Source organism: Dicentrarchus labrax, unplaced genomic scaffold (assembly GCF_905237075.1).
Source record: "Dicentrarchus labrax unplaced genomic scaffold, dlabrax2021, whole genome shotgun sequence".
In the NCBI taxonomy this organism is placed as follows: domain Eukaryota; kingdom Metazoa; phylum Chordata; class Actinopteri; family Moronidae; genus Dicentrarchus; species Dicentrarchus labrax.
In genome coordinates this window covers 17984371-18008047 of record NW_026136718.1, presented here as the reverse complement: position 1 = coordinate 18008047, position 23677 = coordinate 17984371, and the positions used below count along the sequence as shown (strand labels likewise).

At 43.0% G+C, this 23677-nt stretch overlaps 2 protein-coding genes across 7 annotated transcripts in view; one reads left to right on the top strand and one right to left on the bottom strand.

Moving 5' to 3' along the window:
- The window catches only part of tle2a (TLE family member 2, transcriptional corepressor a), a 37743-nt gene extending 31731 nt beyond the window's left edge, over positions 1-6012 (top strand). For all 3 annotated transcript variants that reach the window (XM_051377289.1, XM_051377291.1, XM_051377290.1), the window contains exons 13-20: positions 673-872; positions 1234-1313; positions 2054-2303; positions 2639-2886; positions 3806-3953; positions 4088-4238; positions 4545-4621; positions 4818-6012. In XM_051377289.1, the coding sequence (XP_051233249.1) occupies positions 673-872; positions 1234-1313; positions 2054-2303; positions 2639-2886; positions 3806-3953; positions 4088-4238; positions 4545-4621; positions 4818-4925 (1262 nt within the window). In that variant the 3' untranslated portion in view covers positions 4926-6012. The remainder of the gene's footprint in view (positions 1-672; positions 873-1233; positions 1314-2053; positions 2304-2638; positions 2887-3805; positions 3954-4087; positions 4239-4544; positions 4622-4817) is intronic.
- A 1776-nt stretch (positions 6013-7788) lies between these two features.
- tle2b (TLE family member 2, transcriptional corepressor b) overlaps positions 7789-23677 on the bottom strand; it is a 76782-nt gene continuing 60893 nt past the window's right edge. For 3 of the 4 annotated variants that reach the window (XM_051377296.1, XM_051377292.1, XM_051377294.1), the window contains exons 11-20: positions 20788-20955; positions 20125-20275; positions 19247-19416; positions 18558-18634; positions 17261-17510; positions 16709-16956; positions 16005-16152; positions 15162-15312; positions 14783-14859; positions 7789-11149 (exon numbers count right to left, since the gene is read on the bottom strand). In XM_051377296.1, coding sequence (XP_051233256.1) covers positions 11042-11149; positions 14783-14859; positions 15162-15312; positions 16005-16152; positions 16709-16956; positions 17261-17510; positions 18558-18634; positions 19247-19416; positions 20125-20275; positions 20788-20955 — 1548 coding nt within the window. In that variant the 3' untranslated portion in view covers positions 7789-11041. The remainder of the gene's footprint in view (positions 11150-14782; positions 14860-15161; positions 15313-16004; positions 16153-16708; positions 16957-17260; positions 17511-18557; positions 18635-19246; positions 19417-20124; positions 20276-20787; positions 20956-23677) is intronic. The other variant, XM_051377295.1, reaches the window with a different exon arrangement.

Here is a 23677-nt window from a genome sequence, read left to right as displayed (position 1 = left end):
TCGGGCTGCAGTAGTTGGTATGGGTGTCAGCCAGCTCCCCACCACCCACCCACCATCTGGACTTAATAAGCAGCTGTGGGCAAAAATATTCAGCGCCCCTCACTTTTTAAATGGAAAGATTAGGAGAGGTGATGGACTGTGACTGTGAGCTGCTTCATAATGAGCCTCCATCTATTCCAGTGTATCTCTTTCTCTCTTTTTTCACATCACCTGTTATCCCCCGCTCTGCTTTCACACACACACACCATTATGCATGCATATGCTCGTAGATGCAGCTACATGCATAGAAAGAGGATGTGGAGGATGTGTATGCGAGCACACACACACACACACACATATATACATGTACTGTCTCGCTGCAGGGACACATGGTGGCCAGCAGGGATCAGTAGTGGTCCAGTGCTGCAGTTAGTGATGTCCTGCCTTTTGTATGGTAGACGGCAGCTTGTTCACAGCCTGTCAGTCACAACTGTCTCACACACTGAGAGGCTCTGCAGAGGGAGTCAACGTAATAAAATGTGGAGCTGATTCTGGTCTATACTAAAATGAAAGATACAATTCTGAGTGACTGACATATACTGCCTCCATCGATCATTTGTTCACTTAAATATTTCACAACAAATTAACCCTCTCTTGTCTTTTCTCTCTTGTCTCCCTCCCTTCGTCCTCCAGCTCTGGGTCTGAGAAACCCCCTGGCTGTGCAGGGAGCGTACCCTCCAGGGGCTTTCGGCCTGCCCCCTCCAGGGGTGAATGGGGACCTGCCCGGGGCAGCGGGCTATGGCGCCGGCCTCCACTTGGTCTCCCCCCAGATGAACGGAGCTGCAGCAGTAGCCGCAGCAGCAGCTGCCGCAGGCTACGGACGGTCCCCCGTGGTGAGCCAGACGCTCAGCAGATAATTTGTCTTTCCAGTGTCACTGTCATATGTAATACCTCAGCATATAGTAAACCCGTCAGAGAGGGCAGAACGAGGGTTATATATACGGAAAAGGAGGGAGTGTTTTAGGGGGAGAGCAGCTGCATTGTCATTAATCGTTAACAATCTATGACCTTGGCTCTTGAAAAGTCTCTTTGCTTTTATATGATCTCATTTTATTCTGATCTTTCATCTGATACTGTCTCTGCATTAGATATTTTTATGAGGGAACTCCTCTCTTCTTCTCTCCTCTCCTTCATATCAGCACAGGTATGTTTTTCAGTGTTTTTTCTCACAACTTTCTTCCTATTCTCTTCTAGGTGGGCTATGAGTCTCCACACCCACATATGAGGGTCCCTGGGCTGCCTGCCAGCCTGCAGTCAGCCGCCTCCGGAAAACCGTGAGTTTCCTCTGTCTTGCCTGCTATCATTCAAATCTTCACCTGTTCACTATTAACTGCACTCAGGTCCTCCTCAGATTTCAATTACAGCACCAGAAGAAAAAGATGAACTATGAAAGATGAAGGGAAAAACAAATGGAAACTATTTTAATAAAAACAGTTTGGAGCCTCCAGAACTTTGTTAGGTCAAGTCCCCATTGGTGAAATAGGCAATCTATGCCTATACATTATGAACTTTTGCTTAAAGCACCTAAAAAATATTTTAAAACAGTTGTTAGCAATGAGACTTTCATTTTGGCTACACTTTACTTTGTTGGTTTTTTTTTGTTTTTTTTAACTTCTGCAGATAAATTGCCAATGTGGAGGACATGACGTCAATTATATTTGCAGAGCAGCTACAATAGACACAAGTACTCAAACCGTATTTTTCAGGTGTCCAGACATCTTTAATAAATGTCAGGAAATGCAAAAAACACAAGTTGGAGTATGAGGTAGGAAATATGTTCTGTAACTTCTGAGCAGTCTGGAGTGGTCCTCATCAAAATTACATACTTATTATTCTTTTTCTTTGTTGAATAGTTCAACAGAGTCCTCTTTTAGAGACAAAGACCAAATAATAAAATGTTTGCCCTCTCTCCTCTCCCGCTACGTGCTTCATCTGATGAAGTGTCTTTGCTGAAGCCTATTAATCTCCCAGTTATTCATCCATTTCTCTTCCCTTCCTTCTATCTTCTCTCCAGCGCCTACTCGTTCCACGTGAGCGCAGACGGCCAGATGCAGCCGGTGCCCTTTCCCCCAGATGCCCTGCTGGGCCCGGGAATCCCTCGCCACGCCCGTCAGATTCACACCCTGAACCACGGAGAGGTGGTGTGTGCCGTCACCATCAGCACCTCGACGCGCCACGTCTACACCGGAGGCAAGGGCTGCGTCAAAGTGTGGGACATCAGCCAGCCAGGAAGCAAGAGTCCCATGGCCCAGCTGGACTGTCTGGTGAGACATGAGGGAGGAGAAGGAGGCACTTAGATGGATGTTTGTAGACTCGTATTTAAAGTTTGTTGTCCATCTCATGTCTAGTAATGTTGCTTTACTACCAAAAGTGATGCTCTTGTTTTCCACACATAAAAACACACTTTGGGTGATGAATCACCTTTGTGTTGTTGTCCTAAAGCCAAATCCTCCAGCATTGTTATTTATTGCTGTGATACTGCTGTAGCAGCACGCTTAACTTTGCATCTTTGTATCCCCTTGTCATCAATTACAGAGTAGTACAACATATTTTACTGTATATAAATGTTTATATTTGTTGTTTTATTATGTCCAATCAGAACAGGGATAACTACATCCGCTCCTGCAAGCTGCTCTCCGACGGGCGAACCTTGATTGTCGGCGGGGAGGCCAGCACGCTGTCGATCTGGGATTTGGCCACGCCCACTCCTCGCATCAAGGCGGAGCTGACGTCGTCCGCCCCCGCCTGCTACGCCCTGGCCATCTCCCCTGACAACAAGGTCTGCTTCTCTTGCTGCAGCGACGGCAACATCGTCGTCTGGGACCTTCACAACCAGACGCTGGTCAGGTAAGAGGAGAGACAGGAGGAGGTATTACCAGGTTTTAGTAGATGGAAACTGGGAAAATGGCCAGATTCTGTTCAAGTAAAGAGAAAGGAGGAGAGCGTGATGGAAAAGGATAGGTTTTGGAGAGGGAAATGAGAGGAGGGACGGTTGCACAGAGAGACAATAGTGCAATTTATTCAGTTTCACAATCTGCACTGTCAATCATAAAGTAGAGAGTGGGAAAAGCAAACAGTGTAGCAGCCAAAGCATGGAGGATGAAAACAGCATAGAGGAGGAGGCATTTAGTTTCCTGCACAACCTGTGTGTCTGTGTGTTTTTAGACTGTCTTACTTTATAGCACTATATATGTTTTCTATATGTTGATAGATGGTATACCCACCTGAAATTTCTGTACTTCACCAGCTCTTACACACATCTAGGTGGCATTGCAAAATATATAATAGCCTAGGCTATAAATGCTAAGGTATGTGGCACTGGTCCATGCTGTATACTAAAAAAAAACACTGTACTTGAATCCCCGCTGTTTATCATTTATAAACATTATACAAAGATTTAGTACATATTGTATAATGCACTATAATGTTGTTGTACGCTGCTTAAAGGACATTTTAAGTACAGTATTTGTCCACAATTGTAACTTCTATAAAGACATTTATTACAACTATGTTTTACTGTGTTGTCATTCATTGTCTGTTTATACAGCAGCCTCCATATATAGGCGCCCTCAATAAGAGTTATAGTTGTTGACAAATACAATAAACACTTACCGCTAAGTATTGTTATTAAATGCACTATTATTAAATGTTTATATACTGCTTATGAACGGTGAATGGGGGGAACTGAGGGCTAGAGAGCTACAGATGTATTTGTGTTTACGGTGTGTGTCCACCTTTAAGACGCTTGTGTGTCTCCTCCCTGCAGGCAGTTCCAGGGCCACACAGACGGAGCGAGCTGCATCGACATCTCCAACGACGGCACCAAACTGTGGACGGGAGGGCTGGACAACACAGTCCGCTGCTGGGACCTCAGAGAGGGACGCCAGCTTCAGCAACATGACTTCACCTCGCAGGTAAACAGACACACTCTTATATATACACACACAGACCCGCAGTCCAGCCTAATAAGGGTGCTGATTAGCATTAATGCTTTCCCACTCTCATCTCTCTTTCTCTCCTTCCATTGATTCCTTTCTTCCGTCTCCAGATCTTCTCTCTGGGCTACTGTCCGACAGGCGAGTGGCTGGCTGTGGGAATGGAGAGCAGTAACGTGGAAGTCCTGCACGTCTCCAAACCTGACAAGTACCAGCTGCACCTCCATGAGAGCTGCGTTCTTTCTCTCAAGTTTGCCTACTGCGGTACGTGCGCACACACACACACACACACACACACACACACACACACACACACACACACACACACACACACACACACACACACACACACACACACACACACACACACACCTACACACACCCACACACTATAGACTATATTGACTATAGAAGCAGTACAAATCTCCTGCTTCTCTCATTATTCAGGAACAGTCTCTTCCTTTTCACCTCTCCCGTTCTTATAAAAGCAGCACCTCCTCTCCGGCTTCTCCATATCTCACCTCCCCCGAGGCTTTATCTTTTGATGCCTGTGTGTGTTTCGTCCTGTAGGTAAATGGTTCGTGAGCACAGGCAAAGATAACCTCCTGAATGCGTGGCGGACACCTTATGGATCCAGCATATTCCAGGTAGGCCATAAAACACTTCAGCTTTCTGCAAACGCAAGATCTTTTTGTCAAGAATGTTTGTTTTTTTTCCTGCTTTTTCTTTTGTTTAAATACTAGAAGGTTATTTTGGGATACAAATCCATCAGTTTTCACTTGAATAACACCCACGATTCACTGACTGTAGCTAACGTGGCTTCTTCTCTGTCTTTGTGCTCAGTCTAAGGAGTCTTCGTCGGTTCTCAGCTGTGATATCTCCCCCGACGACCAGTTCATCGTCACCGGCTCCGGAGACAAGAAGGCCACAGTCTACGAAGTCATCTACTGAACTCTGATTGGCTAAGGAAAAAAAACTAATAATCAGGGGGCGGAGCTAAAGCTCCCTCCTGCACCAATGACTGTACAGAGCGTCGGTGGCATGGAAAACAAGAGACACTCAACTCCTACTTTGTTGTTTTGTTTACGTTTGTGAAAGAAATGAGAGAGAAAGAGAAGCAAGGGGGCACAAAGTCACATCTCTGGAAAAAAAACAAACTTTGAACTTTGTTTAATGCTCTGAGAACGCTGGTTAGTCTATAGCTGCGCAATTGTGGATTCCTCCAAAGAACTTTTGTTTATGTTCCTTTTTTTCCCTTTTTTAACAAAATAAAACCTCTGTAGTGAACAAGAAATTAGCAAAAAACTTATTTTTTTAGCCTTTGAATTTTTCGCAAACAGTTGGCCAGCATCGAGTGGAAAAAGACAGAGATGTGGGACTGAGGAAGTGTGGAAAGGTGGGGCTGGAAACTCTTAATGGAAAAATACGGTCCATATTCTGTGCTGTGTCTAAAAAAAAAAATGAAAAAAAGAGAAAAAAAAGAAAAAGGGAAATAAAAAAAAGTCCCAGTCTGGGTCAGCTTGGCCTGGTTTGGCCTGGTCCGGTCCAGCTCAGTCTGCAGCACGTGGCTGCTCCTCGGGGCAGCAGATGCATGGCAGATGGCAGGATGGTGTGCTGTGAAGTTCCAGCTTTTTTTCTTTCTCCTGGTTAAGTTTCAGCAGCAACATGATTGTATCATCTCCAGTACATACATGACAGAACAGTGTCTTTGTTCCTTTTCATTCAATTTTTGTTTTCCTTTATAAAAAAACAAAGCCAGGCTTATTCTGGAAATGTCTTTTGGGGAAACCAGCCTGGAACAGAAAACCACAACCCAGAGGACAGAAAACTGAAGGCGGTTCAAACAGCTCACAACAGGTACTCTCCAAGTTTTGGGGATGTGGCCTCTGCTATATTGTCATCCTCAACAGTAAATGTTTTTTTTCTATTGTATTTGTTAGGGCACATATAGGCGGACAGGTATTTTCACAATTGCATCATAAACCTTGAACCTTGCTATATATGGACATGTAAATAAAGTTCTCTAAAGGCAAACGAGGATCTGTGACTTGGGTTTGCTTTAAGAAAACTGGAGAGTGTGGGGCAGTTTTTATCTGTGATCTGCAGTGTTTCATTTGTGGTGTTGTATTTTATGAGCATCTTCTCTCCCAGAAAAACAGATTGAAACTGCTCCTCAAGGATCAATGCAGGTGTGATGGCGTGAAGGGTAGAAATGAGGTAGAGTGAGTGTGTGTGTGTGTGTGTGTGTTTCCACACTACTAGCTGTCAAACTGTTTCTCAACCACAGAACCCAGTCAGGCTCTTGCCAGATTAAATTTGGATGTTTAAAACCGGAAAAAAAAAATAATCAAAAGAAGTATTTGTTGAATATTTGTTTAAACCATAACCGCGAGAAAAGCGTGTGCTCACAGTGAGGTGCCAGAAAGCATCTTAGAAATATTTGGATGGATGTGAATGGTGAGTACACACTCTGCCTCCGCTCTGTTGTGATGGAAACGTTTCTCTCACAAAGCTTCTCCTCTAGTCAATGTCTGCATACTCGCACATACAAGAAAGCGTCTTCAGATTCAAAACCACAGCATGAGTGAGTTAGGATTCACAGCTCCTCTGTGACTGGAGCTCTGGGTAAATAATGCAGACGTACGGTTGTGTTTTTGTGCTGAGCTGGCTCGTAGCGTGGCGAGACAAAGGTGATCTGCAGTACAGTAGGCTGAGGAATGGATTATTACAGCAATAATACCCAAGAGGGAGTTCTTCAGTGATTATGTGTAGTGGTGACTGCCCTGCCAAGACAAAAAGCTTTAACTGTGAGAGAAGTAAACCTGAGGACAAAAAAAGTAAGTAAAGCAGTTATCTCCTGTCCAGAGTAAAGGATTATTGGCGTACATGTGGATAATATATCATTTAGCTTCAGTTAATTTCTTGTGGTGCAAGATTGAAACCATGGCTTTGACCTTTTGTCCTTTTTAAAATGCACAATACTGCTGAATTAAAGAAATGTATAGGAAATAAATTATTAAATAATTTTCCGCTGAAACTACCCGCCAGATTAAGTCATTTTAGTCCCTGATTAAATTAAATTAAGCTTTTCTGACTGATGCTTTAGCAGGAGCGTCTCATTGGGACTTATTTACCCCACAAGATACTCAAACATTTCAATGGAGCAGGTTTCAAAATATGCAATGAATGGGAATCTCAGCTGCCAATTAAACAACAAAGCCTTTGAAGATAGTTGGCATGCCTGTTTTATGTATTTTAAATTTAGGCCCAACATGTCAGTATCTTTTTAAAAATTCTACACATATGGAAATGTATGTAAATGAGCTCCAGTATCTCTGCTTTATTTGATGTGTGCAACTTTATCTAAAGAGACAAGAAGAGACCGCCAACACTGGTCACACTCCCAGTTGGTCAGATGTAACCCCGTGTTTAATGATTTCTGATGTGTACTGTCAGTGTTGTGCAAAAACAATGAATCACCAATTTGCCTTTTTGTTACTGTGATGAAATGGACAATGTCCTGTTTGTCAGAATCATTATGTAATCAAACTGCTGAGAGCTCTTGTAAATCCAGTTTTTGGAGGTTAGTGAAACGTTTGACATTTTTCCGACTGTGCAGAAGGTTTATTTCTTCACCAGGAGTTGATGGGTGGGCGTTCAGGAAGAATTATGGATGAAAGGCTGTGATTTTTCACTGGACAAAGCCGTTTCTAGATGCAGAGAGAATAAAGTATTCGTCTTTGGTTATTTGGCTTTTTCCTTCAGCATTTAAAATCTCAGGGGGGGCGGAAATAATCGACACAGCAGACACCTGAAAGGATGAACACAAGTTTGGTTTATTTTTCACACATAGTATTTCTTGTACAGCACATGGGAAACGCATCAGGAGGGAAGAAGACACAGAGCATTTAAAAAAAAAAAAAAAAGTTCCTTGGCTTTTTAAAAGAGAAACCAAACATGGGTTTGTAAAACGGAAATAAAAACTTTTTATAGTGTTGGAACAGAGAAAGCACAGGCAGGGGGTAGAGACGTTACCGACAGTTAAAGTATCAAATACAATGTCCCAAATATTCACGCTATACCACCAAATGCATAGCCATTATACAGCATCATTCTGAGTAGTATACAAGCTTGTGTATGAGAATATCATTTAGGTCTGTCTGTCACTGACAGCCAGAAAGGAAAAGAGGCAGGCAAAGGCATTAAACTGTACAGATGATCTCTGACTCCTCACTGCTGGTACAGTAGCCATTGTAGAAGTCCCTCATAATTCTTCTATCCCCGCACTAGCACTGCAGCGAGAAACATGGATAAATCTTGCTAAAAGTTTATACAATTGAACTAAATTGCATACTTGTAATGTAAAATTCATCCCTTAGTAAAACTGTGGCTGCGAGACCATTCACTGCACTTACTGAATAACATCAGATTTGTTTCATTCTATCAGCAGAAGTGGAGCTTTAGTGCAACAAGCATGCAGTAAAAAGTGGGACCTCTTCGATGACTAAATCTGTATCGTCCGACGCCTGCTGTACACTGACCACAGACTCAACAGAAACATAGTTTAGTTGCACAATAAGGACTGAAAACCGATTATAGTACATTTACTACCACTTTTGAAAAAAGGGGGATAAAACAAAAACAACAAACAGAAGACAGAGGATCTTTTTCTATTATTTTTTTTTCTTTACATGGGACTGCTGATGTTGTATGCCCTCTGCCTGTCACCATCACCAAGGATAAAAATACACTGATAAAAAAAAAGGTAAAAGAACAGAAATATTTTTCCCCCCTGTGTTCCACTTGATTTTGTATGTCTGCATGTGTGAGTGCATCCCTCTCTGTTTGCTCCCCCGAACCCGAAACGCAGTCATAGGCAACCCCCGATACATAAACATATAATTACATAAGACAAGCAATCACTATTCATAAAAAATACTGAAATAAATGAGTAATAAAAGAAAAGCTTGAAATGTGCCTTTTTAGTCTACACATTGGTGACGCATGTTCTATAGAAGCAGAGAGCTCTGATATACAGTTTGCCTGCCAGTCTGGAATATGATACAAGGAGGATTGAAAAGTAAGAATCGGGTTCACAGGAACACTTCGACGTTTTGGGAAATGTTCGCTTTCTTGTAGAGACCTCGATTGATACCACTCTCAGGTCTCTACAGTAAATACAAGACTACAGCCAGCTGCCGTTTAGCTTAGCGTTAAGCATAAAGACTGGAAACGGCTCGGCTCTGTCCAAAGGGAACAAAATCCACAAACCAGCATCTCTTAAGAACACTCAGTAACAAGTTAGATCTTTTTTTTTTCTCAATGCATACCGTAACTGAAATATAAATTCTATGAAACTAGCAGGCAAATCCAGGAAGTTACTGCTTTGGACTCAGAAACAGTCCGACACATAACCCACTGTGAAACAGTGATTTCTCATTTTAACACTTTGGCTTTTGTGGGGATAAAAACAAGATGAGATGTTTTAACTGCTGAGCTTCAGAGGTGCTGGTGTGCAGATTTTATTTTTTTTTACCTTGTTACCGTTTTCCTGTTTTCACTCTTTATGTTAAGCTAGGTTAGAAGGCTTCATACTTAACACGAGAGTGGTATCTATCAATCCTTTCATCTAAATCTCCCCAAAATGTGGAACTTTTCCATTAAGGTGTTTAGCATCTCAATTAATAGCAATCAATAGCTTATATTTAACCAGAGCACTTTGAACACTAGCACATCAGCAGGTAGGCAGAGATGGAGATAATGACTCTGATAAACATGTAATCTCATCTGGTTTGCAAATGAAAACAGCAACTAGTTGCATAAAATTTGAAAGGATTCGGATTAGTCGCTGCTTAGTTGACTGCTGATGATAGCGTAATCGGTTGGTGTTAATTTGCCCTCTTGTCTGCCTTACAGTGAAGTTGGCGTGCTGCTACTTCATCTTGCTGACAGTGCCTTTAATGAGAGTGAGTGCAGCGCCCGGTGTCAGGAGAACAATCCAGAGGAATTAGAGGGAACAGCTCGGCTGATGTTCTCTGTTTGTGTCTGTGGGCCCTGGGAGAATCCCATTGACTCCGCTGCTCATTAGACGCTGCCTTTGTCAGACCAAAATAAAATAGATATTAAGCAGTGAGACGGGGAGTGCTGCGATGAATGTTTAATTGGGTGCTCTGTGTGTTGTGTGTGTGTGTTTCTGTCTTCCTACGATTACCTCGAGGGGGTGTATCTGAGTGTGTGTGTTTGTGTGTATTCTTGCCTGATGACGTGCGCCTGTGTCTGTGTGTCTGTGTGTGTGTGTGTGTGTGTGTGTGTGTGTGTGTGTGTGTGTGTGTGTGTGTGTGTTAGCAGGTCTATGTTTCATGTCAGTGTATGTGGATATCTGAAGCGGCCCCCTCCATCTCGGAGCGTCATCGTTCCCCAGCTCCTGACACCTCTCGCTGGGGAGAGCGAGCTGCGGCGTCAGCCTCATTAAGGCTTCCACTGTCTGGCTAATGAATCGATTGTGTGGTATCAGTGCTCCTGGCTGGCGCTCCCACAGTGCCGCTCCGCGCCTCCTCTGGGGGCCTCCCTTCCACTGAGCTCTTAATCAGGAAACAGCCCTAATTACCCTGCCTCCCTCCTCCTCCTCCTCTTCCTCGCTGTCATTTCTCTTCCTTCTCGCTTTTCTCTCCTCCTTCTCGTCTTTCCCTCTTTCGCTTCCCGACTTTATCTTTATGCTCCACCGCCCTTTTCCTTTGTCCTTCTTATCTTGCTGCTTCCCTTTCTGCCTTTCTCTGCTATCATGCTTCATCCTTGGGCTAAATGTGGAAAGGGGGAGGAGGCAAAGGGGCATTTGGGAGCTTCCACTGTAGCTTATATCACAGCAAAAAGGGGGAGAGGGGGTGATGTATTAAGGGTAAGGGTCAGGAGGACTGAGACAGGGGTGCTTGCTGTTGCTGATGTAATGAGGATCAGGAGCAGTTGGCAGGGCAACTGGTTGCCCCCTCCCCTCATCCTAAAAAAAAAAAAAAAAAAAAAAAACCCATCCCAAAATCTCTGTCCTGTCTCCTCCCATCTCGTCCGAGCCCTCAGTACACCACCTCGTACACCGTGGCCTTCTTGTCCCCGGAGCCCGTCACTATGTACTTGTCGTCTGGGGAAACATCACAGCTCAGCACTGACGAGGACTCCTTGGACTGGGAGCGGGTGAGAGACGCAGACACAAACCCGGGAGGGAGACAGAGAGCGAGATATGTGATGATAGATGGATGGAGACAGATGGAGAGAAACAAACACAAAGAGAAAGATGTTAGAAAAGATATGACTCATCACTTAATACTCAATCATACAAGACATATTTGCATTTCAAAACAGTCGGCAATTATTTCCAAACAGACAACTCCACAGCTCCAGGATGCTGACTCATTCGTCTGCTTCAATGTGAGACATGCTGCTCTGTTTCTCTGGAGAGATGCAGCCTCATTAACTGCAGGTTTAAGCGTCACCGGCAGCACAAATCTGATGGTCTGCATGAACTGGCAAAATGCACAATCCACTCTCCCCCGTCTCCCCTTCTTCTGTCCTCTGTGTCTGAAAGCCAGACCTGGGCACCTGGCTTTAGATGATCTAAAGCTCCCACTGCTCCCCCTCCTCCTCTCCCTCCCACTGCTCCATCATCATTTATCTTCCTTCCTTTCTTCCCAGACTCTCCTCCTCTTCCCCCTCCATCCTCTTAGGCGCCCCTTTCGCTCTGTCTCCCCCACTCTCAAGTCGACCCCCTCCTCCTCCTCCTCCTCCTCCTCCTCCTCCTCCTCCTCCTCCTCCTCCACTCCCTCCCTGCTACAAGCGCAGCAGGGCTGTCAATCATCAAGCCACCGGTGAGAGGCCATTTCACACAGGAATCCTCGTACTATACCGAGATAGGGTGGAGGCGGGAGATGCACTGACAAGCCAAAAGATGAGTGTGGAAGGGGTCAGAACCGGAGATCGAGTGGGAATGAAACATAAAAAAACAAACAACAAGCAAAACAAAACAAAGGAAAACAGAAGAAAACTCGTACTGATACACAGAGACTTCAGAGACATCCTCTAGCACCTGGGTTTTCAACAGGGGGTCCTCAAAGTTACTGCAGGGGGGCCCCCAAATTATTGACTGATCATTATTTGAAAGTGTTTTTTCTCAAAAATTTTAATGAATGTCTGAAAATATACAAACATTAACATAAATCCAACATATCATTAGATAAATCTATTATTTGTGATATGAATACATAAATAAATAATATTGTACATGTTATTGTAGGTCCAGTTTAATATGTAACATCATTGTATACAATATATGGGGGGGGTCACTGCTCTGTCTCCCTATCAGCTACAGGGAGCCTTGGCCTGAAAAATGCCCCTGCTCTAGCATTACAATGCTTATCATGTGGTCAATTGTTTATTGCCGAGTTCTTTGGTAGTTATTGCCTGTGTCTGTCTTCATAAAGGTTGGTGAACTGTGGGAAAACAATAGAAAGTCCACTTCATTGTTCCTTCCCTGACAAAGTCATATAAGTTGTATTTTTATAAATACATTAGTTTTCATTGAACAAGAAAACATCAAATCTCACCTGACCAAATTATAAGCAACCAAAAAGAGCTCAGACACCTTAGTGAGCAGAGATCAGTCACTTGAGCCTTAAATGTTAAATGCACCTATACAATTACACCTTATCTGACCACTGCAGTCAACAAAAAGCTAAGGAAAACCTTGTTTAGGTACCGGGCTGGTTCTCACTGTGATCTACAAACTGTGCTTCTCTTCCTCATCAAATACAGTAAATATACTGACATAAGACAACAATAGTTACACATTTTGATAATCAAACAATCAAAAAGCTCTTTCAGCTTTGTGTGTATCTGCATACTACAACCAAAGATAAATCTTCTTTGCCCTGCTTTGTTCTGTTTTCTGTCAATCTACAGCCAGTATGTCTGTAGGATTTTAATATTCAGTAAGACTATATGATTATTTTCATTATTGGGCATTTGCACATTATTTCTTTTTGATTAACTGATTCATCAAAAGCCCAACAGATATCATCAGATTGTTATTTTTTGTGTAACAAACACTCCCATGCTCACACAAGATTCTCTGTTTATCACATGAGGCAGAAACTAATACTGAAGAAGAAGAAGATTTGGCACTTTTTCTTGAACAATGACGAGTGATTGACTGAGTGATTGATTGATTGATTGATTGATTGATTGATTGATTGATAAATTGATTATCAAAATAGTTGCAGCTGTTCTTTTTTAATCAATCAGCTAAATAATTAAGCGTCAAAATGCTGAGGTAACTTGTAGATAGCCAAAAGAGAAAGTTCACCTGAACTTTGGGAGAGAAATAACCAACAATCCAACCTCAACTGTTATTTGGCTCTATGACGCTCAGGCGATAGAAGCCGACAGGAAAAACCCTCATGATGTGAACACAACCTGACCACCAGGACAAACTTGGCTACCAAGAGAAGAATAAGTCTGTGTTCCCACTGTACACACACAGCAAGCTTGGACATTCTTACACAAAGCCAGTATCATATGTATGAGCAGAACCATAACAGAAAACACACACTGTTCTCCTGTGTTCGCTGAATCTATCTGTAGTATTCATACATTTGTCTAATTTTGATTACTTATTTATCTGTTGTTTTTATTTATATTGTATTGTATTCAGTAATATGTGATTAGGCTTTAGCAATAACAATAACAACATCAATATCCATGCCAATTATTTGATCAGCCAAAGGGTCGGAGAGAATGTGATCATCAGAGGAAAAAAAGAAAAAAGGATTAAAAAATATATGGAAAGGAAGATAGAGAGGGGAGGTATAAACCAGAAGACAAGGACAGAGAAAAAAGTGAGGGTAGAGGTACAGATAGATCAGGAGAGTAAGATAAAAATGAGTAAGCACACAGAGGAAGAAAGGACAACAATAAACAGAGAGACAAGGAGAGAGAAGGGGGGAGGGTTAAAGAGAAGCAAGGAGACAGAAACTGGAGAGGACAGTGATAAACCAGAGAGGAGGAAGAGGAGAGAGAGAGAGAGCAGCTCTGTATAACACAGTGACAGGAGGGAGCTGTTTGGCAGGAGAAACGTTTGGCATTTGGATAACAAAGCAGATAGCCAGCATTCTCCTTTCAGTCCACAGGGAGAGACAGGAGCCGCCAACCCTGCTGCCCACTGTAGCTTACAGAAATATGACAGACACACACACATGCACACACACAAAACACTCACCTTAAATGTACCTTCTTCTCCCCTTGCTAGTTTCATTCACACCCAGATGAACTGGCTCAGTTAAAATACTGCACCCCTGCATATTCATGTTTCAACATTTCCTCAAATGGAGCGATTGAACACGATGGAGTTATTACATTTGTTCTGTGTTGTGTGTGTGTGTGTGTGTGTGTGTGTGTGTGTGTGTGTGTGTGTCAGCCTGCACTCTATGATAAACCTCCGCAAGTCACCACAGATCAACAAACCTGAAATTTAAAAAAATGTTTATCGTTCGCTTTCTCCCCTCTGAACCCCCTCATCTTTTTTCTCTTTTGCCTCTAGGGCTCAGTGTGTGTGTGTGTGTCTGTGTGTGTGTGTGTGTGTGAGTGGTACACGGACAGGAAGCAGAGATAGCTTCAACTATCCACAGTGACTAACAGATGACTCTGCAGCCCATAGTATGTACATATACACACGCACAAATACCGTATATATATATATATATGTACAGTATATGCTCAAATATGTAAATACACAGAGCATAAAAAGTGATGCACTTGTTTCTTACCTGGAAAATACTAGCTCCATACGGGGTCCTCCATGCATTCAACAGATTGTCTTTTCCTGTGCTCACGAACCACTTGCCTGAAATAACACACACACACACACACACACACACACACACACACACACACACACACACACACACACACACACACACACACACACACACACACACACACACACACACACACACACACACATTACTACAGGTTAAACAAAAGAAAAGGGGTCATGAAGGAACAATATCCTGTGCATTAACTGCATATTTATAGCGTGGAGAGTAATGGTATTCACAAATATTCTACAAACATTTAGGAACCAATCTGAGTTACACTCTCCCTGTGTGTGTGTGTGTGTGTGTGTGTGTGTGTGTGTGAACGTACCGCAGTAGGCGAACTTGAGAGAAAGAACGCAGCTCTCATGGAGGTGCAGCTGGTACTTGTCAGGTTTGGAGACGTGCAGGACTTCCACGTTACTGCTCTCCATTCCCACAGCCAGCCACTCGCCTGTCGGACAGTAGCCCAGAGAGAAGATCTGGAGACAGAGAGAGAGAAGAAAGCAATTCAAAGGAAGGAGAGAAATTGAAATGGAGAGAGAAAAACACAGAGGGAGAGAAGGAGGGGAGGACAGAAGACAAATGGGCAGGAAGCAAGGGTGCAGAAATGAAAACAAAAATGGGGAATGGGGAGAAGATGTGAGGAAATGGGGGAGGAAAGATGATAAGGTTGATGAAAGAAAGAGAACAATGGAAGGAAGTAGGGAGGACAGATGAAGGAATTAAGTAGTAATGAAGGATATCAAGAGAAAGAGAAGATGATGAATGAGAAAAAAGAGAGTGGAATGATGTTATAGAGGTAAACATAGTATGAATTAATAAATTAGGAAGGAAATCGAGAGGATAGCAAGAGAGTGAGAGGGAAAGTGGTAGATGCAGAGAGACGGCAAACGAGAGTGAAAGTCATTACACGGTGGATCGAAACTCATCTGACAACAGTGGTCAACTCTATAGCTCTGCTGTGACAGTGAAGAGTAAATGAGAGAGTGTGTGTGTGTGTGTGAGGGGACCTGTACGGTGAAATCACGTTGGTGTTTGTTGATGTGTTAACTTGTGAGGTGAACTCTGTGTACCGTAGATGATGTGTTGTGATGACCCCGTAATGTAACTTGCAGTGTGTGAAGTATGTGTGTGTGTATGTATATCTGAGAGTGTGTGTGTGTCTGTTTACCTGCGAGGTGAAGTCATGTTGCTGGAGCTGGCGTCCCTCTCTGAGGTCCCAGCAGCGGACCGTGTTGTCCAGCCCTCCCGTCCACAGTTTGGTGCCGTCATTGGAGATGTCGATGCAGCTCGCTCCGTCTGTGTGGCCCTGGAACTGCCTGCAGGGAAGAAACATACGAAACAATCTACAGACTCTGCATCCTGTCTGTTTTTCTCCTGGAGGTGTCAGAGCAAATATATCTTAATGCTTCTCTCCCTGTAGCACCTACTGTCCTCACCCCACCCACACCTGATTCTCCTTTCTCTCCTGTTCCCCCCCATTCTCCTTTCCTTACCACAATCTTCCCTCCCCATCTCCCTTAATCCCTCTTTCTCCTGCCTTGCCAGAATCTGGCTGTTTCATCCCACCCATATCCCCTATGGCTTGCTCATCCTCCCCTCTCCTTACCTAACCATAGGGTTAGTTAAGGAGACCCAAGACTGCAATTATTTTTTTCCCCCTCCTTGTTTCTTCTTCCATATTTTATCTCCTTTTCTTTTTTTCCTCTTCTCTCCTCAAGAAGTTCCTGAAATGTTTCCACATCCTCTAGCCTTTCTCATCCTTACCTTCCTCCCTTTCCCCTCTGTGTTCTCTCCTGACAACAATCTATTTGTGGGGATTTTTTATGTGCTTTTTCTCCTTCCACTGTCCTATCCTCCTGTTTCTCCTCTTACCTGACCAGTGTCTGGTTGTGAAGGTCCCAGACGACGATGTTGCCGTCGCTGCAGCAGGAGAAGCAGACCTTGTTGTCAGGGGAGATGGCCAGGGCGTAGCAGGCAGGGGCGGATGACGTCAGCTCCGCCTTGATGCGAGGAGTAGGCGTGGCCAAATCCCAGATCGACAGTGTGCTGGCCTCCCCACCGACAATCAAGGTTCGCCCGTCGGGAAGGATTTTACAGGAGCGGATGTAGTTATCCCTGTTCTGATTGGACAAGATAAAAAAAAGTTAGCGTGTCCCTGTTGTAGATCAAGGGAGAAAAAAAGTGTTGGAACAGATGGTAACATGATTGGGGACATCCAGGAAATGAATGTGGACATTTTGATGCCAGTTATCAAAACTGAGGAGGAAAGAAGACACAGGCCATAAAAACAAATCAGCTCAGTGAATATACTGCACATTCACACGTTGGTTTACATGCTCTGATGCGTCAATGCTCGCCTGTGTACCCAATTCTTTTTTTAACACTTGCATGTGTACATGTTTGACGTCTTCTCTCATGTCTCACCAGACAGTCCAGCTGGGCCATGGGACTCTTGCTTCCTGGCTGGCTGATGTCCCACACTTTGACGCAGCCCTTGCCTCCGGTGTAGACGTGGCGCGTCGAGGTGCTGATGGTGACGGCGCACACCACCTCTCCGTGGTTCAAACTGTGAATCTGACGGGCGTGGCGAGGGATTCCCGGGCCCAGCAGGGCGTCTGGGGGAAAGGGCACCGGCTGCATCTGGCCGTCTGCGCTCACGTGGAATGAGTAGGCGCTGGAGAGAAGATATAAGGAAGGGAAGAGAAATAATTCAATATTTCAGAACTGAGCAGCTATAGCTAAAAATAAACAGCTTGGACTTGTAGATACTGCAAACTGAAGGACTGGGAAAATGGGCCAGAGACAGGACAGAAAAGACAGAATCAATCAATCAATGAGCAAGTGAAAGTAGAGGAGCTACAGGTAAATATACATAATGCAACAAACACACACAAGTGGGGGGGGCAAGTTGTGAAATCTGACGACACCATAATGGTCTTGGAACTACAGTAATATTTGCCTGAATTCTGGCAATTACTTGGCCCACTGTAGCTGTGGGCGGGAATGCATAATGGCAGATTGTGTTACAGAGCAGAGTCAGTGTGGCATTGCTAATGGTCGATCAATACTGTAGCGGTTGGAAGCCCAGGCCGTTTTATGATTTCAAATTAGCACCGCAAGAATGAATTGCTGCTCTGCAACAATTGACAAAAACAACACAAATCTTCAGACAGCAAAGCCGAATGGACAGTGTGCGAGTGTGTTGGAGCATGTGATCTGGACACTTGAAATTCTACAGTATCTTCAGTATTCAGGGATTCCAGGGGTTAGACAGGGTTAATGTGCAGCACTGAAAAGCCCTGAGTATATAGAGAAACTCAAAGTGTGCAGCTAGGAGGAACTACTACTCATTTGGATTCCTTTCCAATCCAAATATTTTTGGATTATCACAGAGCAAGCTTTGATTTAAGTATGTGCAATCGTCTGTATCTAAGTATTTTCTTAGCCTGACATGATTATCCTGCTAAGCTTTCACATATTTCTTTTTTTAAATCGCTAATAAAAGAATAGAAAATTAACTGTTTAACTGCCCTGTATAATTCGGGAATATACTTTGAGTGTCCTCTATGTGCACACTAATGATAGTAAAAGACTTTTAGGTCTACTAAAATTTTCACTCTAAAATTCCATATTGAGAGTGCGACTTTTACAAACTAACAAATGTATTGAGATTTTATCCCATCTGTCTATGTGTTTGTGTGTTACAGAAATACAAACTCACGGCTTGCCACCAGAGGAACCAGGCAGAGAGGAGGACAGCCCTGGGGCCCTCAGGTGAGACCGAGAGTCATACGCCACCTGATGCGGACAAAAGAGCAGATAAACCATTACCATCTTGACAAAGACTGAAGTTAACGGAGCTGATTTCCACATAACAAACAAGGTACAATTTAATGTGATAACTACAACGATAGAAAATAATTCCAAAACAATTGGAGTGAGCAATGTAACAAAAGTACTCTGACAGAGTGTGCTGACAGAGTGTGCTGACACTAATATGTGATGTTGTGAGCATCCTGCCTTTCCCCAGACTGATGACAGGGTGAACAACAGGGCACTGCAGTGAACATCCCGCCTTAAGGTTGAGTTATGTTGAAGTCTTGTGGGAGAGTCTACGTGCAAAGGCTACATACTATAACTACAATGCACAACAGTCCCACAGCAGCTGACTTGCAAATCAACAATAACAATTATGCATTGAAGCAACATGGGCTACAGAGAGGGCTACTTTGTGTTTATGTTTCTGATGCTAGACATATAACTGAGTTTATAATGAACGAACAACACTACCTGGTAACGCAGAACACATTCATCTATTTTTTAACAGTGTTATGACAGTCAGAGGGTTAGATCTGATGCTGAACTATAAATCAAACCTTGACAGAGAAGAATAATTTGGCCTTTACTCACCATGGGGCTTCGGGAGTAGGCGTTGGCCGCTGCGCTGATTTGCGGGGAGAGAGTTAGAGCCCCACCGAAACCTCCTGGGCTGGCCAGCTCTCCATTCAGCCCTGCGTGGGACACCACGCCAAAATGAGCCGGGTATGAACCAGGGGGCACAGACATGGGACTGCGGAGAGCTGGGGAGGGAGGGAAAAGAGGAAGGAGGGATTGAAGGATGGACATAAAGAGGGAAACAATATGTAGCACACAGGCACAAACACAGTCACAGAGGGGATGAGAAGAATGGATATCTTTTTCTTTTATTAAACTTTATTAGTTTATACACCAACTAAGTTTCAGACAGGGAGCTGTCAAGTACAACAATAGTCTTCACTACTGGCCACAAAGGAGCGGATAACAGTTAGGAGGCCTTGTTTTAAATGGTATAACAGAGTCGGGGGATCTCACTCCTTTCTTTTGGTTGTGAATATTCAAAATAAGTTTGTATAACTTTGCTCTGATCAAATCAAGAGATTTTGGCACAAAACAGTAAATTACAAGGCAACAGTAATGTCACTGCATAAACAAATGAGGAAATGGAAAAACGGAGGGACAAGAGGATATATGGCATGAAGGGCAGGTAGACTGGGTGCAAATCCCATTCAGGTCATGACAGTTTAATTCCTGGTGCTATTTTGTAGAGGTAGTTCGGTTTATTTAAAAAAATATATTATCTCTAGTCGAGCAGCTAAACTAGAAAGTAAATGTTTCTCTAGTAAGTGATGAGGTATGTAATATATTATGTATATTATATTTATATTTATGTTAACTGTAAATATATGTAACAGTTACCAATTTTTCAGTTTAAAATGTTCATAAAGCTGTTACAGTCGGGAGATCCTCACCAAGGGGGTCTGCACTGGATGCTGCTTTGCTGACCAGACGAAGGCAGGAGGTGCTGGGACCGGGGGCTCCTGGGGCTCCGGGGGTAAGGGCCTCACGGTGGGACGGGGATGGGGTGCCAGACTTGGACAAAGGAGACTGGGACTTATCCAACTGTAGAGAAGTCAAACAAGAAAAATAATAAATAAAACCAATGGCTGATCTATCATAGGACATGTAACACTTATCACACAAGGGCTCTTTTATTCTACAAATCTCCAGAATGACTAGGTCACTTTATGACCAATCTCAACGAAAAGAGAAGGATTTGTCTCCGTGGTACTGGCGCAGCTATTTTGACAGCTACAGCTATCTGTGCTAGACATCCATGTAGCTTCTCAGTGTACTTTAATAGGACAATGATTAGTTACTGTACAATAGTTTTGGGTTGTACGAGTTTTAAGTGCTTTTATTCCCAAAGCAAAACATCATAAATGATGTCAGGAATGGCCACCCTAGGCATACAAAGTGAATAAGAATACCATTTTATTACCCAAAAAAAAGGCTGAAAATCTTTCGTGTCATTAAACATATTGAAAATTACAGCAATATATTAGCATAAAAGAAAAGCACAACCCTCCCAGTCAGCAGAGTGCAGCAACTTTCTAAGAATCTATCCATCATACCTGTGCAGGGTCCTTGGCTTTCCCTGGGGTGGGGCTGCGGGGGTTTGGGGTGGAGGGGGCCTCTCCTGTGCTTGAGGAGCCCGGGAGCTCTTTCCGTAGAGTAGGAGCCCGGTCTAACCCGTTCCCGTGGGGAGAGTGAGGAGGGCTGCCCGCAGGAGAGTTAGGCTCCTGAATGACAAAAAGAGACGAAAAACTTATCACACAATGTTTCAACTATTTTGCTGTTCAGTCTTGTTGCCATTTTACAGCATTTCATCACAATGACATCTTCTCTTTAAAGAAGGGATTCTTGTCCTTAAAGTAGAATTATTCTCATCTTTTTTTAGTGACACCAAACTTCTTTGTCACGTATAGGAAGTGCACCAGGGGTTCCCCGACAGCTCACCGGGTAGAGTGCCTATCTTGTGTCAAGGCATTGTTGACCGGGCTTTGCTGCATGTCTTCCCTTTCTCTGTCTCTACTATCACTGTCAACATATTTTTGTTTTTTTTCCAAGTAAAACCTGCTACCTCGCAATTGATGCGACGAAAGATGAAATGATTGTCACCACGATAACTTTTCCGTGGTAAAATCCTTCCAGGTAATGCAGTAAACAACTGTGCAGTGTTTTTCGTGACTGATAGACCTTCAAAGTTACCGTTCTATTTCTCCAACTGGAATTCCTGCGTCGTATTTCACTGTCTCAGCCGTACCTGAAGCAACATGTACCTACAAACGCAGCTACTTGCTTTTTTTTTATGCAGGGCTGTTTCATTCTGAAAACCAAACTTATTGCCTTTTTCTTTCTTTGAATATTTTTGTTGTATGTTTAGCAACCGTGTGTAGATTGCTGTTCCTAATACTTACCCTGTTCTTTTTTTACATAGTCTTTCACCTTGTATTTAAGCCAAAAAAAAATGCTGTTTCTCTTGCAATACACAAACACATTTCTTCTGTGTGCCAGCAGTTGGTTATAGAGTTTCAAAATACACTTTAAGTAAAATGCTGCTGAGTCTCACTTAATGGATACAACATAACCTCTAGTGTCACAGTCTGTATTATGATTTGTAAAAGAGCTCAGGGCTCAGGGAACATTACATGAAACAGTAGAGATTGTCACTGTTGCTGGTACAGTAGTGTGTGGACCTGGAGATAATGTTGCTGTTACAGCTGCTTTCATCACTGGAGCCACCGTTGAGCCAGCACTGCCTCCCCCAGAACAGAGTGCTGGAGTAAGCACTTCTCACTGGGTCACAGTGATCAGCACAGACATTTTAGTGCTTATACATACACATACACATACACACACACACACACACACACACACACACACACACACACACACACAGACACACACACACACAATCATCTACTCAAACAACAACGCACACAGACCAGACCTTTACATGACATGTACACACTCATGGGTAAATATATATGCACACATTCAAACATGCTTGCATGTATGTTCAAACACATGCATGTACATTCGCTCTAAAAAAACACACACACACACACACACACACACACACACACACACACACACACACACACACACAGACACACAGACACACAGACACACACACACAGACACACCAGAGAATTTCCCTCCCTTTTTCTGCCATTACCCACATTTGTCATATTTTTTTTCTGTCTTGCTTTTGTACCAGTTTCCAAATCACACAAGAGACCGGTTCCGCTTTTGTGTGCAATATCAAAATACAGAGAGCTTAGATAAAACATATTTTGGTACACTGCGTGAAGTATTTAAAGACCTAAAATATTCCAGGGGCATAAACGGCTTTGCATATATTAAATGAACCAGACTGCAGTTATCTAATGAGAGAAGGGAGGAGAAAAAGGGAGGAGGTGGAGCGGGGTGAGAGGAGTGGGAAAGAAGGAGTGAATTGAAAAGACAGTGGAGAGATGGAAGAACGGAGGCTTCAAGAGGCTGGAAAGAGAACAAAAATACACACAGAAGAGGTAGATGAGAAGAGATAGGCAAGTATTGTAGTGTGTGTGTGTGTGTGTGTGTGTGTGTGTGTGTGTGTGTGTGTGTGTGTGTGGACAGACACAGTTCACAACACAAACAGCAGCAGCTGATAATGAGCTTACATAGGAGCTCTTCCTATTTACAAGGAAACTGCAGCGGAAAACTGAACTAGCAACATACCTGCTGACTCGTTTCACAATTCACAGATCCACACACACACACACACACACACACACACACACACACACACACACACACACACACACACACACACAGTGTGAGAGAGAAAGTGCAAAACTGAAACAATCACTTGATTTGTTGATCATCAGAAAATTAGGCTAATCCACAGGTATTTTGATAATTGAGTTGCTCAAGTTGTTTTTCAAACAAAATGTCAAAAAGTCACTAGTTCCAGCTTCTCAAATGTATTTGTCAATGACGATATGAAAATAAATTTGGGCTTTTATTGCCTTGTTGTTTTTTAACTGTTTCCTGACATTTTATAGACCAAATGATTAATCTATCAATCTGAAAAATAACTGGTAGATTATTCAGTTATGTTAATAGTTTTAGCCCTGTTGGAAGTTAACATTTGTGTGAGTGTATTAACTAGAATAATAACCATTGTCTAAAAACAAAAATAAAACAAATAATCAACTATGATTTTAAGTCTTAAATACAGATTATGCTTGGCCGCACATCCACATAAATAATAAGTTGGGACATGTTGTCCTTATCAGACTGTCAAAAAAACCTCATATTTTGCCTCAAACTTAATGAAACAAAAATAAAACTGACCATGTCTAAAAAACTAATCAAAAAACAGCAAATCTGTTCCAAAAATATCAAGGACACTAAAACTAAAAGAGGGTCAGGTAAAATCAAAATCTAAATAAAATGTATTAAAAACTGACCTCA